The sequence below is a fragment of the Microtus pennsylvanicus genome, chromosome 9, assembly GCF_037038515.1.
Source record: "Microtus pennsylvanicus isolate mMicPen1 chromosome 9, mMicPen1.hap1, whole genome shotgun sequence".
NCBI classification, from domain to species: Eukaryota; Metazoa; Chordata; class Mammalia; order Rodentia; family Cricetidae; genus Microtus; species Microtus pennsylvanicus.
Window position 1 is genome coordinate 53507798 of NC_134587.1, and position 25065 is coordinate 53532862.

Below are 25065 nucleotides of genomic sequence, written 5' to 3' on the forward strand. Positions count from 1 at the left end.
CTGAGAATAAAGGACCCCAGTTTCAGGGCTGATGTGTGTGACTCACTGGTGGAGAGTGCTTGCCTAGCATTCCAGCAGCCCGGGCTCTGGCAACAGATACACAAAAATCTTCACTCTGCAAATGCAAAGTTAGGTACATATTGTCCTAAGTAATCCCCTCCCTTGATGTAGCATATATTTCGATGTAGGTTGTAGGTTCAGTTTTGAAGAGAATTCATTTCCAACTGGCTCCCAACTTAATTGAGGAGCAGTTTAGAGATTTCGGTCTAAGCCAGTTTTGAGGGGTAAGTGGCAAAGCAGTGTTTTGCATTCGCAAGGCCCAATGTTCAGTTCCCATCACCCAAAGGAAGAGAAAAAATCTTTTCTGAACTGGGCGCATAGAAACATTTTTAGTGACAGGCTGTCCGAAGCAGGGTGAGGAGGGGAGGGTGGATAAGGTGGTGGAGTTGCACCCAGAGTTTGGGGCCAGCCCAAAACTGAGCCACGAGGTCCTTTCCTTCGGCCCCGCTGCTCAGCTGGTCTGCGGTTCCGGTCTTGAGCGTTCTTCACTCGTTATAACTAGCTTCACATAAGGGCGGGAACTGCCAGAAAAGACCAGCTCACCGGTATCCTGACGTCTTTCTGTCATTCCAGGAGCGGACAAAGTGTGGAAGAAAGAGCAGGTCAGGATGTCCTTCCGGGGCGTCTAGACGGTCTCCGTAAAGAGTGAGGCTGGTTGACACCGGAAGCGTTTCCTCCTGGGCTAAGGTCCATCTTCCGGCCTGGGCCGCCGTTGCTGCGGAAGCCTCAAAGCCTGTTTTGCTAGTCGGTAAGTGAAAGTGAAGGAGACTTGCCTGGGGATGAGGCTAGGGGACGACGCTGCGCGGGATTGCAGCCGGGGCGGCCTCGGCTTCAGCCCCAGCGTGGAATCCTACCGGCCTGGCCGGCTGGGCCTTGACCTTCGGAAGGCTCGGCGTGGGAACCTTGTGCGGTGCCGGAGGGAGTTGGCAGGCTGACCCTCTCGGATTCACGTCAGCTCCTCCTTCTGTGTGTGGGCCGCTGCGATCACTGGGTGAACACAAAATAAGGATCAAAAGATTCTCTGGGAGACGAAGAGTCACGTTTGGGTTTGGGCTCAACAGAGCTAAAGCACGAATTGGAAAATGGAGCAGGAAGCGTGAATGTTATAGACAGGCAAATGGGGCTCATGGTTTTATCTGTACAACGATGGGTATATGAAAAACAGATCAAGATCGATCTGTAAAAAGTGTGGTAGGGCGGAAATTCTGAAGGAGTTTGCATTCCTTTTAAGAATGAAAGGCTGTCCAGGAACTGGAAGAAACAGTGGGCTTAAAGCATAAGAAGTTTTTTTTTTCTCTCCTCCTTTTTTAAATTATAATGTTAGTGGTAATTCAGGATGTAGTTCAGAATATTCAAATAGTGTTCTGTCAGGATACCTGTTGAAAGTCATTACGATGGTTAAGGCAGGACTAGGGACTTGTAATGGTTTTAGTAAGAGGCTATTTGAAGATTACATTTTCTAATTTAAGATAACAAGTGTACTCTTTGTGTCACTGTACCCAATACTGGTATTTAAGAATTAAGTACCATATGATGACACATGCATTATGACATTTTGGATTTATAGGTAGTGATTTGGGGACAAATTCACTCCTAACACCCAAAGTAGGATTTAGGTCTTCAAAAAATGATGTATGTTGGGACGTGGGTGACTGTTTACCTTAATAACGTGAAATAGCATTGCGTATGCTGTATCAATGCTTGTGCTCTGTTTTGCATAGATTTTGACCATGGCTGCTGAGTCTGATGTTCTACACTTCCAATTTGAACAGCAAGGAGATGTGGTCTTACAGAAAATGAATCTCTTGAGACAGCAGAATTTATTTTGTGATGTATCAATTTATATTAATGATACTGAGTTCCAGGGTCACAAGGTGATTTTGGCTGCTTGTTCCACTTTCATGAGAGATCAGTTTTTGCTAACACAGTCAAAGCATGTCAGAATCACCATTCTGCAGAGTGCAGAAGTTGGCAGGAAGTTGTTGCTGTCCTGCTATACTGGAGCACTTGAAGTGAAAAGGAAAGAGCTTCTGAAATACCTAACTGCTGCCAGTTATCTCCAGATGGTTCACATTGTAGAAAAATGCACAGAAGCTTTGTCCAAGTATCTGGAAATTGATCTTTCTATGAAAAATAACCAACACACTGACTTGTGTCAATCTTCGGATACAGATGTTAAGAATGAAGAGGAAAATTCTGATAAAGACTGTGAGATAATTGAAATTTCAGAAGATAGTCCTGTAAACCTAGATTTCCATGTTAAAGAAGAGGAGAGCAACACATTACAGTCTGCTGTGGAGAGGCTGACATCAGAGCAGAGGGAAATGAAGTCTCCAGAGCTCTCTACAGTAGATAGTGGTTTTAAAGAGAATGAAATTTGTATCCTCCATGTAGAATCGATCAGTACAGATAGTGTAGAGAATGGGCAGTTTCCACAGCCTTGTACATCATCCAAAGCAAGCATGTATTTCCCGGAAACACAGCATTCATTGATCAATTCTACAGTTGAGAGCAGAGTGGCAGAAGTTCCCGGAAATCAAAATCAAGGGTTATTTTGTGAAAATACTGATGGAAGCCATGGTACAGCAAATGAGATCCAGAATCTAGATGAGAATTTTTCACTGAGGCATCAGTGCCCTAGGTGCCCAAGGGGCTTTCTTCATGTAGAAAACTATCTGCGTCACCTTAAGATGCATAAACTATTCTTGTGCTTGCAGTGTGGGAAAACATTTACACAGAAGAAAAATCTCAACAGGCATATTCGAGGACACATGGGTATACGACCCTTTCAGTGTACTGTGTGCTTGAAGACCTTTACTGCTAAAAGCACACTTCAGGACCACTTGAACATACACAGTGGGGACCGACCATACAAATGCCATTGTTGTGATATGGATTTCAAACACAAATCTGCTCTCAAAAAGCACTTAACCTCTGTTCATGGCAGAAGCAGTGGTGAAAAACTATCTAGGCCTGATCTCAAACGGCAGAATCTATTGAAATCAAATCATGAACTTTCAACGAAAGCAAGTTTTTAAAGATGCAACATTGGTAGTGTTATATTTCTCCCCTCACCCCAATCTTTAGCTTTTGTTTTTGTTCTTCCTACCTATTATTCATTCTGAATTTCTAATAGTTCCAAAGTTGTGAATGGAATGATTAAATTTATGGTATTCTAGGTCGTCTCAAACATTAGTTTTAATCCTCTGTTCAGCAGGAACTGCAGATTCTGATGTGTAGTTTTTAGATTAGTGATTTAATGTTGAATTTATATAGTAACTTTAATAAGTTCGAATGACAAGAAAATAGATTTGAAAGCATAGTGTTGTCCATTACTATTAATTTTGAAAACAGGACTAACAGTTTGGTGTTTAGTGTTTAACTAGTGTACTTGGATTATAGCTCGACCACCCAATTATTGTTTTAAAGGAGCACAATCTCTATTCACATGGGACCAGCAGATTTTCTTAGAATTGCATTATTTAAATATCCAAGAGAATATGTAATTAGACCCTATTCCTGATTACATATTATATAGTTGAATTAAGAACTCAGTGGCCAATGCAAGTATTTTCTTGGCTTAGATTGGAAAATTATTTTTTCTAAATATTTCAGTTTTATTAAAGACATCTACTATTTACTTAGGGATTTTTGTTTTGTTTGCTTTGGTTAACATGCACTAAAATTGACCTTTCTCTGAGGAGTTTTCTATGAATTTAACACATGTAATAATTTTTTGCAGTTGGGACACAACTTCCAGAGTGCCCTTATGCTGCTCCTCTATTATCTACTCTTCCAACTCTAAAATCTAGGGAGAGTTCTTCATCCCTATAATTTGTTAAAATCTGGTGTAATATAAAACTGGAATCTTCTAGTATGTTACCTTTTGATTTTTTTTTTACAACGTAATGCCTTTGAGCTCATTTATGTATATATTAACAAGTCCTTTTTTATTTTTTTATCTTCTCTCTTACTTTACTTTTGACTTGATTTATATAGCCCAGGTTGACCTCGAATTTGTCTAACTTGAACACTGGGATGTGCCTGGGCCCTTTTCTGTGTTGAATTGCCTATATATACATTTTCTTTTCAAGCAGTCACCAGGTGAATAGTTTAAATTTAAAAAGCTACTATAATTAGTTTTAATATCTCATGTATATGAATACCTCTAAATCCAAAACTTTGCCCTTACAATGAAGAGCAAAATTTACTACAGGGCAAATCACTTTTCCTGACTGTAGAAAGCACTGACTTTCAAGCCGTACTATTTCTCTACATAACTCAGCTCTGTGTAGAGTTTCTTCTGTATTTAAGTTCTGTTGACACAGTTTGGTATTTTAACATGTAATACACTTTGTACTATAAAAGAATTGTGAAAATCCTATTGGTGTTAAATATAATTTTTGTGACACTTTCATGGGAGTAATGATCTATATAGAATTTTAGCTCTGGGCGAGACTTTAAAGAATCTAGGTCTCACAATTGACTTCATAACACAGGTCACTAATTAATGACATTGACCAGGTCACTTCTTCAACTTTTCTTAATTTTATATAAAATAACTTTGATCTTGATAATTTGTAGAATTATTTCTAGGTCTAAATTTCTACAAGTTTATATTCCTCATGTGAACAGAGGAGACATTGATGTCTTTATGAACACTGCTATTTGAGTACTCTCTTGGAGACAGAACTTTTCTAAGGGAAACACTTTGTTCCATTAGTTAATGGACCACTATAGTGGCTAATTTCCTTTCCCACATGACTTAAGAATGACCAGTTATAGTTGTGAGAGTATTTCCCTCTGAGAAATTGTTTGTGACTGAAGTGCTTCTCCTAATTTTGCTTCATGAGTGAATTTTGGAAGGGAGGGCGAGGGATGGGTGGAGAGGGTAAACTATAGTAAAAAAGCTGATTTTTTTTTTTAGGAAGTAGTATCGACTATATTGAATATTTGGGACATTTTGATTGAAGGTGTTTTAAGTTTGGTGTGTGCCTTGTAAGATTGTTGTAAAAATTTTTGTGAGCACTTTGAAATTTTTGCTTGTGGGGAGGGTGTTTTATAAAGTGGTTGTTATTTATACTATTTATTTTCGTTACATATACAGATTGATTTCAAAACATTCCTAGGAGTTGGGTAAAGTGCACATGCCTGTATATAATCCCAGCACTTGGGAGATAGAGGCAAGAGAATCAATTCATGGCTAGCCTTCATTATATAACTAAGTTTGAGGCTAGCCTCAGCTAAAGGAGACTTGCTTTGGAGGGAAAAGGTAAACAAGCAAAAAAAAAAAAACATTCCTGGGAGAGTGTCTGTTTGCATGATATTTCTGAAATCAGCAAAATAGAATCTGTTAAAATATGCAGGTACGACAAAGTAGAGCCTTTATTAACTTTTAAATACTTTTAGCTGTTTATGACAGAAAATGTTTGAGTTGAATCTCTTTTTTTACTGAATTTCCACATGTAAACAATCTTAATGGTAGTTGTTATTTTATTGCAGAGAGACTCCTTTCTTCTTTTCATTGGATGTAATTATGTTTGTATAAAACATAATAAACTGGAGGTGGGAATGGAGAACTTGGGTTGTGTATTTCTATGAATTTTAAAGGACTGAATTTGGGTGATAAGGTTTTTAAAAATGGTGTGTGTGTGTGTGTGTGTGATTTGTTATTTTTTAGTTATGTGTATTGTGTGGGCACATGTTTGCCAGAAGCTGTTTCCTCTCCTGCGGCTGCAGTTCCAGGAAGTTGTGAACTGCTGGATGTGGGATCTGAGAACTGTGCAGAAGTTGTAGGCTACATTAATCACTGATCATCTCGTCCTCGGTTCTCCTGCTATTTAGTCATTTTTGAAATAGCTACTTGGTTTCTTTTTCTCTGTATTAAAAGTTAAGCACACAAAGAATACCAGCTGTCTTGGAGATAGACAATGTATGTAAAATTTTGAAATCAATTTGTCAAACATAATGCCAGGGATAAATTATGATAGGAAAAAAAGATGTAGTTGTTACTTTAAATATAGTTTTCCACATTTGAGGAATTTATCTTTCTTCCGTGCAATGGAAGGGTATATCTAATGGGCATAAAATGAAAGATGCACACATACACCGTGGTTAGGGATGTGTACATATGAACTTTATCATCACCATCCAGTTAAAAATATACAAAAGTGTACACCTAATGGGAAATTTTCTGTTTTGAATAGCATAATTGTATGAAAGTAGGAATAATAAATGGAAGTAAGTAAGATTTGTGGGGCCAATGGATCTTTCATAAAAATAAAACCATGTTCTTGTTTGTTGTAAGTGCCAGAAGCTTTGGATCTCCTCCTCGAGCTACACTTTTGGGAAGTTGTGAGTTGCTGTGGTTATGGTGTGTGTGTGCAAATACTGGGGAGGAGGAGAATTCTTGATGTGCAGCCCAGGCTATGATTCTGCCCCAGTCTTTCAATTGCTGGGTTCACAGGCATGCACCACCACACCTGGCTTCCGAATCATGTGTCTTAAAGGCTCCTTATCAAAGTCATTTTTCCATATTCTAGTTTATGTACAGGTTCACAGATTTTTGTTGAATATTTGATTTTACATTGGAAAATGCGAGTTTAATTACAAGGCGTGACCATTAACCTCTACACTTGCACATCATTAACAAAGGTTACACAATATCAACCTTTTAGTATTACTTTGGTAAGTGAATTATAAGTAAAACTAAAATGCTTATATCACTTATCATAAAGTCTGGCATATAGTAGTTCATAATTGCTGCTTTTCTCATCCTTATTCCCAATGTTTCTTCATTTATTAGAACAAAGGATAATTTCCATTTTACATAAATTAACAAATACTGAGTCAAAATGCCAAAACTTGCAAATTATGATCCTTCCCCTTTTTGAGGCATTTGGGATTTTAGATGAGGTAGGTGGGTCCGCCAAACAAACGTTTCACTTTGGTCCTGGTTTTTGTAACCTGGAACATTATTTGCTAATCTGGTCAGTATCTCACAAGAAGGGTTCAATAGGATCTGCTCAATGGATGATAAGCCTTTCGCGGTGGAAGTTTAACGTTGGCTCAACCGCACTAACGGCCTGGCCTCAAGGCTTAGATGGTTGTTCAGGGAGTTTCCCATAAGTCTCTTTGGCTCGCCTACTCCTCACAGCATCTCCCACAGTACTCCAGGGCTCCCTTGTCATGTGACCACGGTGTAGCTCTTCAGAGGCAAACTAATGCGCAGTTAAGTGGTGAGGGCTACTACGCTTCCCTTCCACCCCAACTCCCGGGCTTGCGTAATCTCGCGGGAAGTGAACAGTATCTTCTCGCGAGAGCTAAGTAGGGATCCCTCCAGGTCCGCCTCCGTGGTGAGGAGGAGGATAAGGAGGAGGAGGAGGCGGAGGGAGGGAGGAGGAGGCCCCGTCGCGGCCTTCGCCGCCGCCAACGGGGCTGTCCCTGTAGCTCCCGATGGAGTTTGAGGCCCTGAAACCGCCGCCGAGCTCTGCCCCGGCGAGACGAGGCGCCTCCGTCGCCAAGCCGCGCCGTCGCGGGGTCCCCGGGAGCGGCCCTTAGCGACCCCGCCCGGGCCCCTCAGGTAGGGCGGGGGCGGGCACGGTGCGGCTGGGCCCCGGCCCCGCTGTCCGGTCCCCAGAGGTGGGGCGGGGAGCTGTCTCTGCCCGGCGGCCTGTGCATGGTGACCGCCGGTGCCCCGAGGGTTGGGAATCGCGGGCCGCACCCGACCCTCGGCGAACCCCGGACCCCGAAGAGCACCTCGCTCCGGTAGGGCTTTTTGATGAGAAGCGAGACGCTCAAATGGCCACCGTCCCTAGCTGAAGGGATGCCCCCTGACCACTGAGAAGCCCACCCGAGCAGAGGCCGGCTTCTTCCTTCTTTGCTTACCCCAGTTAGGAAGAGGGTTTTCCGAAGCCCTGATAACGTCCTCTTTCAGCCTCAGGGCTTACCGAGACCCCAGCGCACGAATGGTGGAGGCGATCTGCCTGGCGTTAATAGGGACCCTGGCCAAACAATGCCCAGGGAAGGCTTAACCTCCCTGTAGGGAGATGGTTAGACCAGAGAGGGTGCGCAGGGGATGTGACTAGGAGCAATGGCATGAAACACAGACCGGGAAGTCTGTTATGGCTTTCTTTCCCTCTTTCGTCTTATTTTCCTTGGGGAAGCCTCTTGAGGAGATTCTTCCACCATCTTAGGAGAATGGTAGGAAGCATCTTTGTTTCTCAAAGAAAACTGGACTTTTCTCTGTCCTTAGCCTTCAAGAAGAAAGAAGATAAGGGTAGCTGTCATTTCCATCCTTGAAATCACCAAGAGTTTTAAGATACTGGCAGACACAGCCTTCACACCAAAATAGTCACAAGTAATCACAGACATACAGTAGTCAAATTCAGTGATTCTCAACCTGTTTATATTTTTGTTTAAGCTCTATCTCAGTTCTTTTTAATCCTACTGCCCTCTTACCTAGAACCCTTTTTAGTGATTTCTTCTTACCTTGATTAGTGACTTTGTATCCCAAATAAAGTGTATAAGTAATCTTATTATCATTTTTTATTAGTCACACTCCAATAAAAGCTTTTAGTTTACCTGAGAAAACTAATAAGGACACACTAAAGTGATATAATGTGACCCGGAAGGAAAGAAACAAATGTTTTAGTTTGTGGGTCCAGAATACTTTGTAGATTCCCCCATTTCCACCTTTATTCTGGTTTTAAAAAACGACCAAACAAAACAAAAACCTACATCTCTGTTCTGACCTCAGCATCAGTATCTTAAGTTGCTTACTAACACAGTCAATTCTTGAAAAAATAGAAGCCATTAAACACATCCTATTAAAGGCATTCCCCCCCCCCCTTTGTTGTTGATTCGAAGATTCTTGTTTTCCCAAATTTCAGAGTTTGGAAAATTGCTAGAACAAAATGTTAAATTTATTTCCCGGTCTTGTTTAGAAAAGGCTGATACCATAATTCGAACAGACTTTTATTCTTTGAGAATCTATTTGCAGTCTAGTTCATTAGAGAAGCCTTTGAATTACTCATGATCAGTTACTGTTGTGTTAGTGTGATATGCAGGAAGACTTAATATCCATGTTTTTGTTAATTCACTTTTTGTGTTTGTAATTTGCTTCCTTCTAGTTGGCAAAAGCATTTTTCCCTACACTCAGGATTTTATATTAAAACTAGAACATTGTGTGTGATGGTTAAGAATGCTATAAATTTGTAACAAGGTTGTTTTGTTTATTAATTTTTTTTTGTTTTGTTTTGGAGACAAGGTCCCCTCTTCATAGTCCTGACTGTCCTGAAACTCACTATGTAGATCAGTCTGGTTTTGAACTCACAGTGAGTGATGATTCTGCCTCTGCCTCATTTGCGCTGGTACTAAGGGAGTACACCACCATGACTGCTGGTAACAAAGTTGTAATAAGTACTTTATTATTTTTGGTTGGACTTGGTTGAAGTTTCACTTCCTAGTGTTGGAAAAAGGAAGTCTGCAGAAAAATAAAGCTAATTGGAAATTAAAAATGAATTGCATCTACTCACATGAGTGTTGTCGATTTTATCTTTGTGATTGAGTTTTCTAATTCCATTAGAATCTTAAATATGACTTTTAACTCAAAATTCTTAATAAAAATTATATTTTGAGTATCACCTTATAATCATTTGTGGTCTAGATTTACCTTTACTACCTGATAGCAGCCACATGTAACAACTAAGGACTTGAAATGTGTTAAGTGCAAAATATATACCACATTTCAAAGACTTAATTGAAAATTCTAAAACATTTTAATATTTTAAGTTTTTATATAATTGCAGGTTAAATGATATTTTACTTAATTATATAAAAAGTATCACTAAAATTGATTCATCTATATTCTTTTTCCTTTTTTCATATTTTTTGTTTTGTTTTTTGAGACAGGGTTTCTCTGTGAGCTTTGGTGCCTGTCCTAGAACTAGCTCTTGTAGACCAGACTGGCCTCGAACTCAGAGATCCACCTGCCTTTGCCTCCCAAGTGCTGGCCGTTTTAAAAATTTGACAATCAGAAATTGTTAAAGTTTTTTTTGTTTTTAGTTAGGCTCTCATTCTAACCCAGGCTGGCCTGGAACTCACTGTGTAGCCTAAGCTAGCCTTGAACTTGGCTATACTCTTGCCCTGAACTTCCTTAGTACTTATAAGGGTCAACTGCACTGCAGAGATACAATAAATAAATACATGAAGAACCAAAAACTTATGATGGTATCCTTTTAGCGTCAAAATAATTCGAGGGCTAAGGATTCTAGTAATAAGAAAGATAGGTTATCTAGTGTCAGAACACATAATTAAGTTTCATCACAAAGTATTTTTTCAAATCTAGCTATCACTAAAGAAATAGAACTTCGCCGGGCGGTAGTGGTGCACGCCTTTAGTCCCAGCACTCGGGAGGCAGAGGCAGGCGGATCTCTGTGAGTTCGAGGCCAGCCTGGTCTATAAGAGCTAATTCCAGGACAGGAACCAAAAAAAAAGCTATGGAAAAACCCTGTCTCGAAAATTAAAAAAAAAAAAAATAAGTAGAACTTCGTTAGTTTAAATTGGAAGGGTTTTTTTCCTATTAGAGTGCATTGAAAGTTCTCTCATTTTAAAATACTTGGTTCAAGCCTAATTTGAGGATTAAAATTGATCTCATCCATCTCATAGCTTTAAACAAAATAGTAGTTTTTGACATTGTGATACAGCTTCTCTTTTCTCCAAACTCTGTTGTCCTTGAGTGCTGAGCCATAGAATTTACAGGTTATTTCCATTAGTGTTTGCTTGTTTCTTAGGTTGAGTCTTACATTGTACTTCTGATGCTCACAGTATGATTTTAAATCTAAAGCTGTGTTTTGTTTTGTTTTGTTTTGCAGTACCGGGGATTGAATTTAAAGCTTCACAAACATTAGGCAAGTGTTCCACCACAGAGCCACATCTCTGATCAAAGCTAATTAGTTTGATATGTTCTATATAGGAAAGTACTGGTGTAGTTCATTGCAGTAGCTTATAGTACTCAAATATAGTTAATTTTTTAAAGTAACAGAACTGACTTCTAAGTGTTTATTTTTATAAACAGAATTATAAAGTACTATGTGTTAACATAATGCAGTGAAAAAGGCCTATACACTCTCTACTCTGTGTTGTGTCCTGATCTGATTGTGTAATATAAATAACAGAAAATGAAAGTGTTTAGCTGGTATGCTGTTTTGTTTTGTTTTTGTTTTTTGGTAAAGAAGTTTGTAATTTACAGCTATAAGACAAGTCTGTTACTTTTTTTTTGGTTTTAGTTTTGGTTTTGGTTTTTCGAGGCAGGGTTTCTCTGTAGCTTTTGGAGCCTGTCCTGGAACTAGCTCTTGTTGACCAGGCTGGTCTCAAACTCATAGAGATATGCCTGCCTCTGTCTCCCGAGTGCTGGGATTAAAGGCGTGTGCCAACACCGCCTGGCAAGTCTGTTACTCTTGTATATCATAAAAAGTTTGTATTCACAAGGATCTGAGACTGTTTCAGGTTCCACCTCTAATTTAGCCTTTTTCTGTTTGTGCTTTAACTTAACACTTTTTCAATTTTTAAAACTAGCTACTAAAATTAGTTAATGCAAAAATAAGTACATTTTCTCAATCTCTGTAGGTATCTAGACTTTTGGTCTTTTTAATCTGTTTTCTATCAATTTGTGAAGTATATTTAGGAGTAAGTACGTCTAGTCACTATAAATGTTAACAGCAATTAAGGTACTCACTGCATCAAGTCATTGTTAAAATGCATCACTATAAGCTTAAAAGTTCTATAAATTAATATGCCTATCTCTTCATTGTTAGTTTATATACTTCTCTTAAAAATATAAAAATAATAGGATATCTGTTATTTTGGGTAGTTGTTAAAGTATTTTGTACATAAGTTTAAGAAGCTCTTTTTGCCTGGCATGATGGCACATCTTTAATCCCAGAACTCGGAAGGCAGAGGCAGGCAGATCTCTATGAATTTGAGGTCTATACAGAGAAACCCTGTCTTGAAAAACCAGAAGAAGAAAAACTCTCTTTAATTGAGAATTGAAATTCCAATTTTGTCACTAATTAAATATTTTAATGGGCTATGCAAGTTTCTGTATTTTAGATAAAATCTTAATTTCTAATTTGTGTAACAAGAATTTATTGATTACAATACTGAAGGAAAACATTCTTAGAAATCAAATCATATCCTATAAGGAAAGTTTAGTTCATAAATTTACTATTAGAGTTTGGCACACAGCAAGGGAAAAACTCAATAGTTATTGTCAAAATTTGATTTAGCTCTTTTCTATACATTTTAAAGGCATTTATGTAGTTTCTAAATATGAACTAAACTTGTCGACAGTATTAGAATCTCTGGTGGGTGTGTGTGTGTGTGTGTGTGTGTGTGTGTGTATGCATATATGATTACAGGACTGTCAGATGGATGTGGAGTACTGTCCTAATGGTCTTGGGAAACTAAGGAGACTTAGTTCTTAGTCTTTTGTTGTCCAGCAGCCTAACTCAGTAGAATTAGTATCTGTCTGAAAAAAAATCACTTTGTGTTACTAATTCAAAGCTCCACTTGTAGATTTAAAATGAAATTCATCTTTTTGCCTGGATTTATAATTCTGCAGCCAGAAAACAAAACATCTAATATGTTAGTTTCAGGGAGGATTTGCTCACCTGCTTATTGCCGATCTCTAAAGTTGGAAGCAGACTAGATAGTTTTAGATTGGTAGCTCTGATCAGTTTGGAAATTTGAGGATAAAATATAAAAATAATAACTTGAAATTTTTGAGTTGCTTAGAAGAAAATATATTGTTGATATTAATATGTAATACTTTTCTGCATTAGAGCTGTTTGTGAAAATTTGTTCATTGTATGGGATTTTTTTAATATAGTAAGACCTGTAATTTATGTTTACCAAGTAATCTTAGGGTTTTTTTTTTTTTTAATATTGTAGTAAGAGCCACTAGAGTGTTTGTTTGTTTGTCTCTTGGGGTGCTGGGGTAGTGCTCATTGTTACATGTTCCTCTCGCCTGACGCAGATTACTCTTTCAAGCAACGAGTATTCTGTATGTCTTATTTATTTAGTAGGTAAACATTTGTATGAAATAAGGTATTGGCTGTTCAGTTCCTAGATACCTAGATTTGTTGTTTGTCTGATGGCCTTTGTCAGTTTTTTGTTTTTGTTTTTCGAAGACAAAGTTTCTGTGTGTAACAGTCCTGGAACTTGCTCTGTATATCAGACTGTAGACCAGACTGGTCTCAGAGATCTCCTGCCTCTGCCTCTCAAGTGGTGGGATTAAGGCGTGTGCCACCACCTGGCATAGTTTTAAATTGGAAAATATTGAAATTTTATGAGTTATACTAAATGCTATGCAACTATTAAACAAGAAAATACATAAGATTATTTCCTTATAGTTATTTTTCTGTGTGCCTACTATAATCAATGCAAAGATAGAAATTTTATATTTTGCTTTTTTTTCTGCTTAGAATTATTTGGAAAGAATAATGTTTTCTTTTTCTAAGCCAGCTCTATTGGGTTTGGCAAGGTTTGGATACAGATACACATTTTTGTCAAAAGTATTATAATGAACTATGACAAAAAAATTGTAGATAATTTTTTGGTTTGGGGGATTTTGCATTTTACTTTGTCAGGGGTGAGTTGCATGTAACGCTCATGTTCATAGAAAACTTGTGAAAGTTGTTTCTCTCCTTCCACAGTTTGGTCCTAGAGTTTGAACATGGGTTGTCAAGCTTAGCAGCAAGTGATTTTACCTGCTGAGCCATATTAATGTCCTAGACAATATTTTCTTTGCTTTAGTTTAGCATCATTCTTTTTTTTTTTTTTTCTTTTTTCGAGACAGGGTTTCTCTGTGGCTTTGTAGCCTGTCCTGGAACTAGCTCTGTAGACCAGGCTGGTCTCGAACTCACAGAGGTCCGCCTGCCTCTGCCTCCCGAGTGCTGGGATTAAAGGCGTGCGCCACCATCGCCCGGCTAGCATCATTCTTTTATTTATAGGCAACAGACACCTCTGTCATCACAGTCTTGGCTGTAGATTTTCAGTAACTCAGCTTCTGAGGCACACCCTAATCATAGACTTCTTCCTTCAGGTGCCAAGCTGACATTTTCACACTGAAGTGGATAGTGTTGTTTGTTGTGGTGGTTGTGGTGCTAGGAATTAAATCGGGGCTTCCAGCCTGTTGAGCAGACACTGTATGACTGAGCTACATCCCTATCCCTATAGTGTTATTTTGGTCAATAGTTTCTGAAGCTTACTAGCTAGTAAGCCATATCAGTATTTTTTAGGTAGTGGTTATACAAGGAAAACACTTGAAACTTTAAGTCTAGGAGTTCTTGTTAAGACAGAATGTGGAAGGCAAGTGAGATAGTAAAGATGTTTATCGCCAAACCCAGTGGATGACCTGTGCTCTATCCTCAGATTGCACATGGTAGAAGGAGAAAACTGACTAGCATGCCATGGCATGCATGGGCCTGCATACATCCACATAAACACACATTTGTTCAGAATAAAAACATTAAATGTAATAAAAATTATAATGTGAAAATATGTTTTTGGTCACTAAGGAAATAAACAATTTTATTATTACATAAGCAATCAGAGTTTAGGGTTTTTTTTTTTTTTTTTTTCGAGACAGGGTTTCTCTGTGGTTTTGGAGCCTGTCCTGGAACTAGCTCCTGTAGACCAGGCTGGTCTCGAACTCACAAAGATCCGCCTGCCTCTGCCTCCCAAGTGCTGGGATTAAAGGCATGCGCCACCACTGCCTGGCCAGAGTTTAGTTGAAAGGAATAATATTAACAGATTGTTTCTGGATAAATTTTCAAAATTAATTCAACATATAGTTTTGTTGTTTATTGTTGTATAGACATCTAAACCCTATATTCAGAAATGTTTCAGGTTCTGCACTGTTGGTAGTTGATTTTAATAGTTAACTGAGTGACTAATAAATATATAACTAATTCTTACTTTTATCCATTTGCAGCTTATAAAACACTACACAGCAAAATAATGATATGCTAGATTGCTAACTCGAGCATCAGCTTCCACAATGCCTGTGCAGGCAGCTCAATGGACAGAGTTTCTGTCCTGTCCAATCTGCTATAATGAATTTGATGAGAATGTGCACAAACCCATCAGTTTAGGTTGTTCGCATACAGTTTGCAAGACCTGCTTGAATAAACTTCACCGAAAAGCGTGTCCTTTTGACCAAACTGCCATAAACACAGACATTGATGTGCTCCCTGTCAACTTTGCACTTCTTCAGTTAGTTGGAGCCCAGGTAAGTGTCCAGATTTTTACTGATTTAGTATAGTCAGTTGTCAAAATTAGTTTATTAGCCAGTACAGTGTATGTTGAATGGTAGTAGAAACCTAGAATATATCAGTGTATTACTTTTTGTGAGTTGTTTTAATGCTATAAATTCTTATACAAAATAATGAATCACATTACAATTATATCTTTTGTTTTCTCAATACCAAGGCCAAAATTTATGTATGTAAGTGCTTTGATTGTTGAGCAACAGTTTGTATATGAGTATATCAGTATTTATTCATTAAGTCATGTGAAAAATATAATCAAAGGTTTAAATAGCCCTAAGGTAGAGACTTTGTTGGTGTCTTTTATAACTTCAATTGGTTTAGGATGTTACTGTCAGTTGGATATGTAAATGAGAAAATAAATTGTATCAGTAACAATTTCTGTGCAGCATCTTATTCTCCTGTATATGTGACTTTTTCACATATAATTTCACTGAATGATAGCGAGAACCTTTATTTGCCAGGCAGTGGTGGTGCACGCCTTTAGTCCCAGCATTCGGGAGGCTGAGGCAAGGATCTCTGTGAGTTCAAGGCCACCCTGGTCTATAAGAGCTAGTTCCAGTATAGGCTCCAAAGCTACAGAGAAACCCTGTCTTTAAAAAAAAAATCTATTTTTGATAAATAAGTTTTATTTCATTAGGGTCTGTTAAATTGTACGTATGAGAATAAATGTTCTGAATGTTATTTCTAATTCTTAGCTGTTTAGGTACATATTCCCCCTACTTACAGAAGAGAAGATGTAATTCCACGCATGGCACACTACATATTAAGCAAGAGACTAGTGGCAGTGCTCCAGGAAGGAAGATAAGAGTTCAGTGTCAGTGTGGCCCAAATAGGGAAACTATCTCTAAAAAGCCAAGTGAAATAGCATCTACAAAACAACAAACCCAAAACTAACTAAAGCATGGAGTTTACAGTTTTATGAAAAGCTTCCTGGCTTATTCAGGAAATTTAATAATTCACTATATTTATTTCTTTTTGATGCTCTTCTTTTAATGCTCAAAGTCTTATTTTCACTGTTTTAAAATCAAGCTTGCCGGTGATTCCATAATCAATAGTGTCATGGTTTAATTGGCAGCATAGCATGTTTTTCCCAATATATCATAGAATAATGCTCTCTCTTGACAACAGTGGCACTTTAAGAGCCAGTAAAATACTTGCTTTTTACAATAATACTACCTACTGTCAGATTGCTCTAGCTCAGGTAGTCTTAGTATTCCTTCTGAATAAATGTATTATTGTAGTGCTTAAAACAGTCTGTGCACCTGTGCATTGTGACATAAATTTTTCCAGGTTCATCCCTTCCCTATCTCTAGCTGTGCTAGAGTTCTCAAATATATATATTCATGCATAGGAATTTTTAAAATATCTTTATCTACAATAATTCCCTTCTCTCTACTTTGAAATATCTTCAGATGTTTACACTTCTACAGGAAGTTAGTAAATTGCCATGCTTTTCCAATTCTTTATTTTCTAAAGTTTATTTTTATTATATTTAATTGTGTAAATGTGTCTGTCTGGGTATATGTCTATATGTAGGGATGTCACAACCCCAAATACTTATCTTTATTTATGTCACACATGCATGCAAATGATCCAAAGAAGGTGTTAGATCCCTGAAGCTGGATTACAGGCTGTTACGAATTGCCCAACATGGGTGCTAGGAACTGAACCTGGGTCATCTAGAACAGGAGCAAGGGCTCTTAACCACCGAGCCACCTCTCCAGCTCTCTCCATAGTTCTTCTTCTACTTGTACTTGCAGTGTAGTTTCATAGATCACCTTCTAACATAGTATTTGTGTATATATTTATTTATTTATTGGCTGCCTCTTAACCTCTGTAACATAGACTCTTTGAGGCAGACATTTTTTCTTTTGATTACTGATAGATCCATAGTATAAACACATGAGAAATATTCTATAAATGTCAGTATTTTACTGAATTAAACTTTCATAATAACATTATGAAACATATCGTCATCATTTTACAGAAATGGAAATTGATATGAAGTTTACCCACTTTTTTTTTCTTCTGGTGCTGGGGATTAAACCAAGGGCCTCACATGGACTAGTTGGGAATTCTGATCATTGAGTTACTACATTTCTTTTTATTTTATTTTATTTTTTTTTATTTTTGGTTTTTCGAGACAGGGTTTCTCTGTGGCTTTGAATTACTACATTTCTGGTACTTACATTCTGTCAAGAGGGTATAGGTCATAATATATAAATTTAATAAGTAGACTCATGTAGAAGTTAGTACTAAATGGTATGTATGGTTGAAGATTAACATTGATAGACTACTGTTAACTTTCCAGCTTCATTTTAAGTTCACTTAAATGGCTTCGATGTAGTATCTGTATAACAATGTTATACTCTCCAAGACAGATAAAGAGAAGTTGCATGACCTGAATGAATGCATCGCTACAATTTTTTTTATTTTTTAGGTGCCAGATCATCAATCAATAAAATTAAGTAATCTAGGTGAGAATAAACACTATGAAGTGGCAAAGAAATGTGTTGAAAATTTGGCACTCTACTTAAAACCACTAAGTGGAGGTAAAGGTAAGTTAAGTTTGTAAGATTCATTTTTATTCGTGTGTAAGATTTTGTCAAGTGTTAAGTGTTGAGCTCTTAACATTAGCTAGAGTCACTGCCTGTCATGGAATCCACAGTCTAGTAGATGGGTATATAAGTATAATAAATTATTTTTATTGCTTTGACAAAAGCAGAGTTGTAGTTTATCATTGCTTTTCCAGTGATTAGCTGGCTATTTCTTACAAATATAATGGTTACTGAATGAATTAAATATTTATTTTGTTCCTATTAATACGTGATTTTTTTTTGTTTTTCGAGACAGGGTTGTTGTTTTTTTTTTTTTTTTTTTGAGACAGGGTTTCTCTGTGGTTTTGTAGCCTGTTCTGGAACTAGCTCTTGTAGACCAGGCTGGTCTCGAACTCACAGAGATCCGCCTGCCTCTGCCTCCCAAGTGCTGGGATTAAAGGCGTGCGCCACCACTGCCCGACTTTGTTCCTATTAATAAAGAGTGAACTTAGGATGCTTGAAATACTTTGGTAAACAGGAAAACACAACCTAAAGCTATACGTAGTACTTGTTCAGTAAATAGAAACTATAATAAACAGTGTGATGTATTAGGTTTTAGAATATAAGTGGTAATTGGTATAAAAAGAGAATACACAAGTTAAAATGTCAGAGAGAGAGGACAAAGACAGATTACAAGTTTTAAGACTGTCTGGTGAAGTCCTTTTTTAGAATATAGCTCTTGAAATTTAATTGTGGTAAAAGAGGTGAGATAGATACTGAGATAGATCCTGGAAAAGTATTTTCTGGGCAGCGGGAACAGCCATCCAGTGTATTGTCCCTGTGGCAAGAGGAGAGTGTGCTTGGAATAATGTGAGTGAGGAGAGTATTACAAGAAAAGTTATGATAACTATAGTGAGACAAAGTGATACACCGACTTTCAGACCGTTTAAAGACGTGGGCTTTTGCTCTAAGTAAAGTTGGGGAGTGGTTTTGAACAGAGTAGTGACATAATTTGACTAACATTAAAGGGTCACTTTGACTGTTGTATTGAGACTGTTTAGAAGGACAAAAGGAAATAGTGAAGAGTTAAGCAATTGAGGCAGTTAGCAAAAGTGGCATTGATATCAAGTTTGGATACATTTGGGGGTAAGGCACAAAATACTTCCTAGATTGGGAGTTTGAGAGGCAGAGCAGAAGAAACAACTGCAATTCTTGAAGTTTTTGCTTAAGTACCTGCAAAGAGAGTTGCTTCAACTTTTGGAATAGATCACGTTTGGGTAAGAAGCTCAAGTTCAGTTTGGTTATGTTAATCTGGTATTGAGTGGCCAGTGAGTTTTGAATTCAGCATGACCTATAACTTTAGGGATTATTATAATATGAATGTTTTGGATATCAATGAGACTGGATGAGATCATCTTTAATGAGTTTAGACGATAGACTCTTTAATGCTAATAGATCAAGGTGGGAGTTAAAAATTGCTATCAAGGGATACTAGAAGGAAGAAAACTAAGAAAATGGAATGTTCTGTAAACCAAAATAAAGTGCTTAAAGACTAAAATCATCTATATTGAATGTTACTGAAAAGCCAAAATAATGGTTGAAAATTAAAAGTGGATTTAACAAAGCAGATGTAATAGTCTATTTTTCCCTTTTTCTTTTTATTTATATTTATTGAGCTCTACATTTTTCTCTGCTCCCCTCCTTGTCTCTCCCTCCCCCTTTTAATCCTCCCCCAAGGTCCCCATGCTCCCAGTTTATTCAAGAGATCTTGTCTTTTCCTACTTTCTACTTCCCATGTAGATTAGATCTATGTAAGTCTCTCTGAGTGTCCTCATTGTTGTCTAAGTTCTCTGGGATTGTGGTTTGTAGGCTGGCTTTCTTTGCGTTATGTTTAAAAACCACCTATGAGTGAGTACATGTGATAATTGTCTTTCTGTGTCTGGGTTACCTCACTCAAAATAATGTTTTCTAGCTCCATCCATTTTCCTGCAAAATTCAAGCCGTCGTTATTTTTTTCTGCTGTGTAGTACTCCATTGTGTAAATGTACCACATTTTTCTTATCCATTCTTCAATCGAGGGGCATTTAGGTTGTTTTCCAGGTTCTGGCTATGACAAACAAAGCTGCTGTGAACATAGTTGGCCACATGTCCTTGTGGCACGATTGGGGATCCTTTGGATATATACCCAAAAGTGGTATTATTGGGTCTTGAGGAAGGTTGTCTCCTAATTTTCTGAGAAATCGCCACACTGACATCCAAAGGGGTTGTACCAGCTTGCACTCCCACCAGCAATGCAGAAGTGTTCCCTTTTCCTTACAACCTCTCCAGCATAAGTTGTCATCAGTGTTTTTGATCTTGGCCATTCTTAGAGGTGTAAGATGGAATCTCAGAGTTGTTTTGATTTGCATTTCTCTGATGACTAAGGATGTTGAACATTTCCTTAAGTGTCTTTCAGCCATTTTAGATTCCTCTGTTGAGAGTTCTCTGTTTAGGTCTGTACTCCATTTTTTTTTTATTGGATTATGTGATCTTTTGGTGTCCAATTTCTTGATTTCTTTGTATATTTTGGAGATCAGACCTCTGTCTGATGTGGGGTTAGTGAAGATCTTTTCCCATTCTGTAGGCTGTCATTTTGTCTTGTTGACTGAGTCCCTTGCTTTACAGAAGCTTTTCAGTTTCAGGATGTCCCATTTATTAATTGTTTCTCTCAGTGTCTGTGCTGCTGGGGTTATATTTAGGAAGTGGTTCCCAGTGCCAATGTGTTCAAGTGTACTTCGCACTTTCTCTTTTATAAGGTTCATTGTGGTTGGCTTTATGTTGAGGTCTTTTTTATTTTTCTACATGTTGATATCCAGTTATGCCAGCACCACTTGTTAAATATGCTTTCTTTTTCCATTTGATATTTTTTGCTTCTGTATCAAAGATCAGGTGTTCGAAGATGTGTGGATTGATACCTGCTTCTTCTATTCTGTTCCATTGGTCATCCTGTCTATTCTTATGCCAATACCAGGCTGTTTTCGCTACTGTAGCTCTGTAGTAGAGTTTGAAGTCAGGGATTGTGACATCTGATGTAATTGTCTTGATGAGCAGTTTGGTGTAAGAGATAGTGTGGCAAAATCTTGAATTGGAATAGGTTTTCCCGATTTGTGAAGCAAGATGTTAGGAATAGTATATAATAGAAAATGTACAAGATAGACAAGCTGAAGGCAGGAGAATCAGAAGTTCGAGGGCAGGTTGGGCTACATAGCATTTTTAAGGCCAGTTGAGGCTATGTATTGAGAGTGTCTCCCAAATTAGGGGCAGTGAGGGAGAAACGCAGATAATGGAAGATTTACTACTCATGGAAGTAAAGAAAAAAAACAACTAGTAAAGGAAGAAAAACTACCTTTTAAAAATCTGCTTACTAGCTGGGCAGTGGTGGCGCATGCCTTTAATCTCTGAGTTCAAAGCCACTGTGTTCCAGGACAGCCAGTGCTACGCCGAGAAACCCTGTCTCAAAAAGAAAAAAACAAAAATCTTTACTTTTTTTTCCTCCTTTTTTTATTTTTATTGAGTTCTACATTTTTCTCTGCTCCTCTCCCCGTCAACCCTCTCCCACGGTCCTCGTGCTCTCAGTTTACTCAGGAGCTCTTGTGTTTTTCTACTGCCCATGTAGACTAGATCTATTAAGTCTCTCTTAGGGTCCTCATTGTCTTCTAGGTTCTCTGGGATTGTGATTTGTGGGCTGGTTTTCTTTGCATTATGTTTAAAAACCACTTATGAGTGAGTACACGTGAAAATTGTCTTTCTATGTCTGGGTTACCTCACTCAAATATGTTTTCTAGCTCTGTCCATTTGCTTGCAAAATTCAAGATGTAATTATTTTTTCTGTTGTGTAGTACTCCATTGTGTAAATTACCACATTTTTCTTATCCATTCTTTAGTCTAAGGGCATTGCATTTTTAAGATTATTGGAATGGTGGCATACTTGTTCTTAAGTATTTTGCTGATAGAAATGATCAAGCAGAGAAAAAAAAAATTGTATGATCTAGAAAAGGCGAGGATTCCTGATCAATGCTGTTAGTAGGTCGAAAGGAAGGGAATAAGAACTATATTTAAGCAGTATTTCGAATTTTTTTGTGTGCAATGTTTTTTAATAGCCATTATTAATTGTTACTTTTTAAGGTTAAAATTTATGTTCATGGCCGGGCGGTGGTGGCGCACGCCTTTATTCCCAGCACTCGGGAAGCAGAAGCAGGAGGATCTCTGTGAGTTCGAGACCAGCCTGGTCTACAGAGCTAGTTCCAGGACAGGCTCCAAAGCCACACAGAAACCCTGTCTCGAAAAACCAAAAAAAATAAAAATAAATAAATTTATGTTCATTTGTCTGTAAATTTATCTCCAGGTACTTTATTAAAAGCAGAGAGTAAAGTAAATCCCAGTATAACCTTTGGACAGATCCAGCCTAGAAAACACGACACCTAAATGATACCTGAAGTATTTAAGAACTGGACTCTTTATTATTACAGAATTGTAATCAACAGGGCCACGATACTCAGTTAGAAAATCAAATTATCTAACATCAGACTATTATTTAATAATTAAACATAGATGATGAAAATTGTCTTTTTTTTTAATTGAAAAAATGATGAGTTTCTTTTGTCTCCATTTGTTAAAGGTGTAGCTAGTTTGAACCAGAGTGCCCTAAGCCGTCCAATGCAAAGGAAGCTAGTTACACTTGTAAACTGTCAACTGGTGGAGGAAGAAGGTCGTGTCAGAGCTATGCGAGCGGCCCGTTCACTAGGAGAAAGAACTGTGACAGAACTGATTCTGCAGCACCAGAACCCTCAGCAGCTTTCTGCCAACCTGTGGGCTGCCGTCAGGGCTCGAGGATGCCAGTTTCTAGGACCAGGTAAAAACAATCCTGCATATCCAGACATTGTAAAGTATAAGTCATAGTCTTTTATTTTATTTATTTAGTTTTTTAGACAAGGTTTTTCTGTGTAAAAGCCCTGACTGTCCTGGAACTCACTTTGTAGACCAGACTGGCCTCGAACTCAGAGAGATACGCCTCTTTTTGCCTCCTGAGCATTGGGATTAAAGGTATGTGCCACCACCACCTGGCCACTGCTTTGGAAGAAATTTCTCGTTTATTTCTCTGGCATCAGTGAGATAGAGGGCTCATCTGCAATTTGCAAATTTTAAAAAAACTGGTTTAGGAAAGGGCCTATATTTGCACAGGTGTACATCAAGGAAGGTAAAGTTATTTGGGAGGGGCAGCATAATACAAATAATAAACTTTGGGTTGATTTTTTTTTTTTTTTTTTTTGGTTTTTCGAGACAGGGTTTTCTCTGTGGCTTTGGAGCCTGTCTTGGAACTAGCTCTATAGACCAGGCTGGTCTCGAACTCACAGAGATCCTCCTGCCTCTGCCTCCCGAGTGCTGGGATTAAAGGTGTGCGCCACCATCGCCTGGCCTTTGGGTTGATTGTTAACACTTGGAAAACATGGGACATGTTGAAACCAGCAAGAAGTTTCTTTATGATCAATGCTGTGGATGGCCTGTTTAAAACAATCTCTCATACGAAGTTATAAAGTACTTGTCTGCTAATTGGGAAATTTATTTTTTGATTTAGAGCTGTAATTTGAATAAAATTTATATAGGAAGCATTTTATTTAGTTGGTTTTGCCTTTTTTTTTTTTAAAAGTCACTCGTATAGCTAAGGCTGACCTAAAATATTTTGTGTGTAGTACAGGTTGGTCTCCTTTTGCCTCCGCTCGAATTAACAATCATTCACAACCAGACCCAGCTAGCTAAATGTTTTCTGTAAATACTTACTTAATTGTGTGTGTGCGTGCGTGTGTGGGTGTGCACGTCCCACTATGCCTCTCTGGCTGTCCTGAAACTCACTCTACAGACCAAGCATCTGCCTCCCAAGTGCTGAGTTTAAAGTCATGTATTTATTTGTCCCTGTGAGTGTGTTTCACATGTATTCAGGTACCCAAGGAGGCCAGAAAATAGTGTCAAATACTCTGCCTGGAGTGGAATTACAGGCAGTTGTGAGCTGACTCACACAGGTACTCTATATAATTGAACTCAGGACCTCTTGAAATGTAGCAAGTGCTCTTAACTACTGATCCATCTCTTTAGCTCTTAGGAAACTTTTTGTTTTGTTTTGATTTTAGTTTGTTGAGACAGGTATTAGGAAACATTTTTACTGAGAGACATTGGGACAACTGGACTGAAATGTGGCAAAAGAATTGGGTGCCCCTTAAATATCTTTGGAAACTTAAACCAACTATAAGTAAGTGCTGTTAAGATAATTGGAAAAATAAAATGTGGATTGAATATTAAGGAAATATATTATTTTTGTTAGAGATGATAATAGTCTTCTTATGTAAAGATTTTAAAAACTCACCAGTTGGACCGTGGTGGTGCTAAGCACCTTTAATTTCAGCACTCAGGAGGCAGAGGCAGGCAGATTTCTTCAGAGTTTTAAGCTAGCTTGGTCTACAGAGCAAGTTCCAGGACAGGCAGGACTATTAGTTACACAGAGAAGCGCTGTCCTGAAAAACCAAAAGAGAAAAGAAAAAGCGTCACCAGTTACAAATATGTATTTAAGGGTAAAGTAATATGTTGTTTGGGATTTATATCCAGACATGTGAGGTAAAATAATCTAGAAAAGTGAAAAAGTTGACGAAACTTTCTGAAAACAGCTGTGTTGATAGTTAAATGTGTGTGCTTTCAATCTTTCACAACTTGAAGTTACATTTAAAATTTTTTTAAAAATCCTCATTCTTTATGAACTTAAAGATGATGCTTTTGAATATTTATCCATGTTTATTTTTATCTATAGATGCACTAGATACCTGGTATTTCTTATTGTAATTCAAATAAGAGACAGGTGGAGAATAAGCATATGTAGGACAACGAAAGTCTTTAATAAATCACATTCAGCAAGGGCAGCAGGGTGGAACTCTGTGATATTGCTTGCCTAGCTTGTGTTAGGCCCTGACTGAGGTAGCTCCCCGGAGCATGCACATGCAGTAATAAACCACAGTGAGATACTACTTCATACATATTTGATTTGCTGTGATTAAAAACAAAACCACCTGATAAATTGATAATGCTGTGAAGAAGTGGACATAGAAAAACAG

At 37.9% G+C, this 25065-nt stretch overlaps 2 protein-coding genes across 4 annotated transcripts in view; both read left to right on the forward strand.

Annotated features, from left to right (window-relative positions):
• Positions 1-633: 633 nt before the first annotated feature.
• On the forward strand, positions 634-5639 carry Zbtb6 (zinc finger and BTB domain containing 6). Its single transcript, XM_075986108.1, has 2 exons — positions 634-808; positions 1782-5639. Exon 2 carries the CDS (start codon positions 1791-1793, stop codon positions 3096-3098), a length of 1308 nt encoding a protein of 435 aa, XP_075842223.1. The 5' UTR covers positions 634-808; positions 1782-1790; the 3' UTR covers positions 3099-5639.
• A 1757-nt stretch (positions 5640-7396) lies between these two features.
• Positions 7397-25065, forward strand: part of Rc3h2 (ring finger and CCCH-type domains 2) — a 58677-nt gene continuing 41008 nt past the window's right edge. For 2 of the 3 annotated variants that reach the window (XM_075986110.1, XM_075986112.1), the window contains exons 1-5: positions 7397-7642; positions 10935-10970; positions 15056-15352; positions 17833-17950; positions 22587-22820. In XM_075986110.1, coding sequence (XP_075842225.1) covers positions 15122-15352; positions 17833-17950; positions 22587-22820 — 583 coding nt within the window. In that variant the 5' untranslated portion in view covers positions 7397-7642; positions 10935-10970; positions 15056-15121. The remainder of the gene's footprint in view (positions 7643-10934; positions 10971-15055; positions 15353-17832; positions 17951-22586; positions 22821-25065) is intronic. The other variant, XM_075986111.1, reaches the window with a different exon arrangement.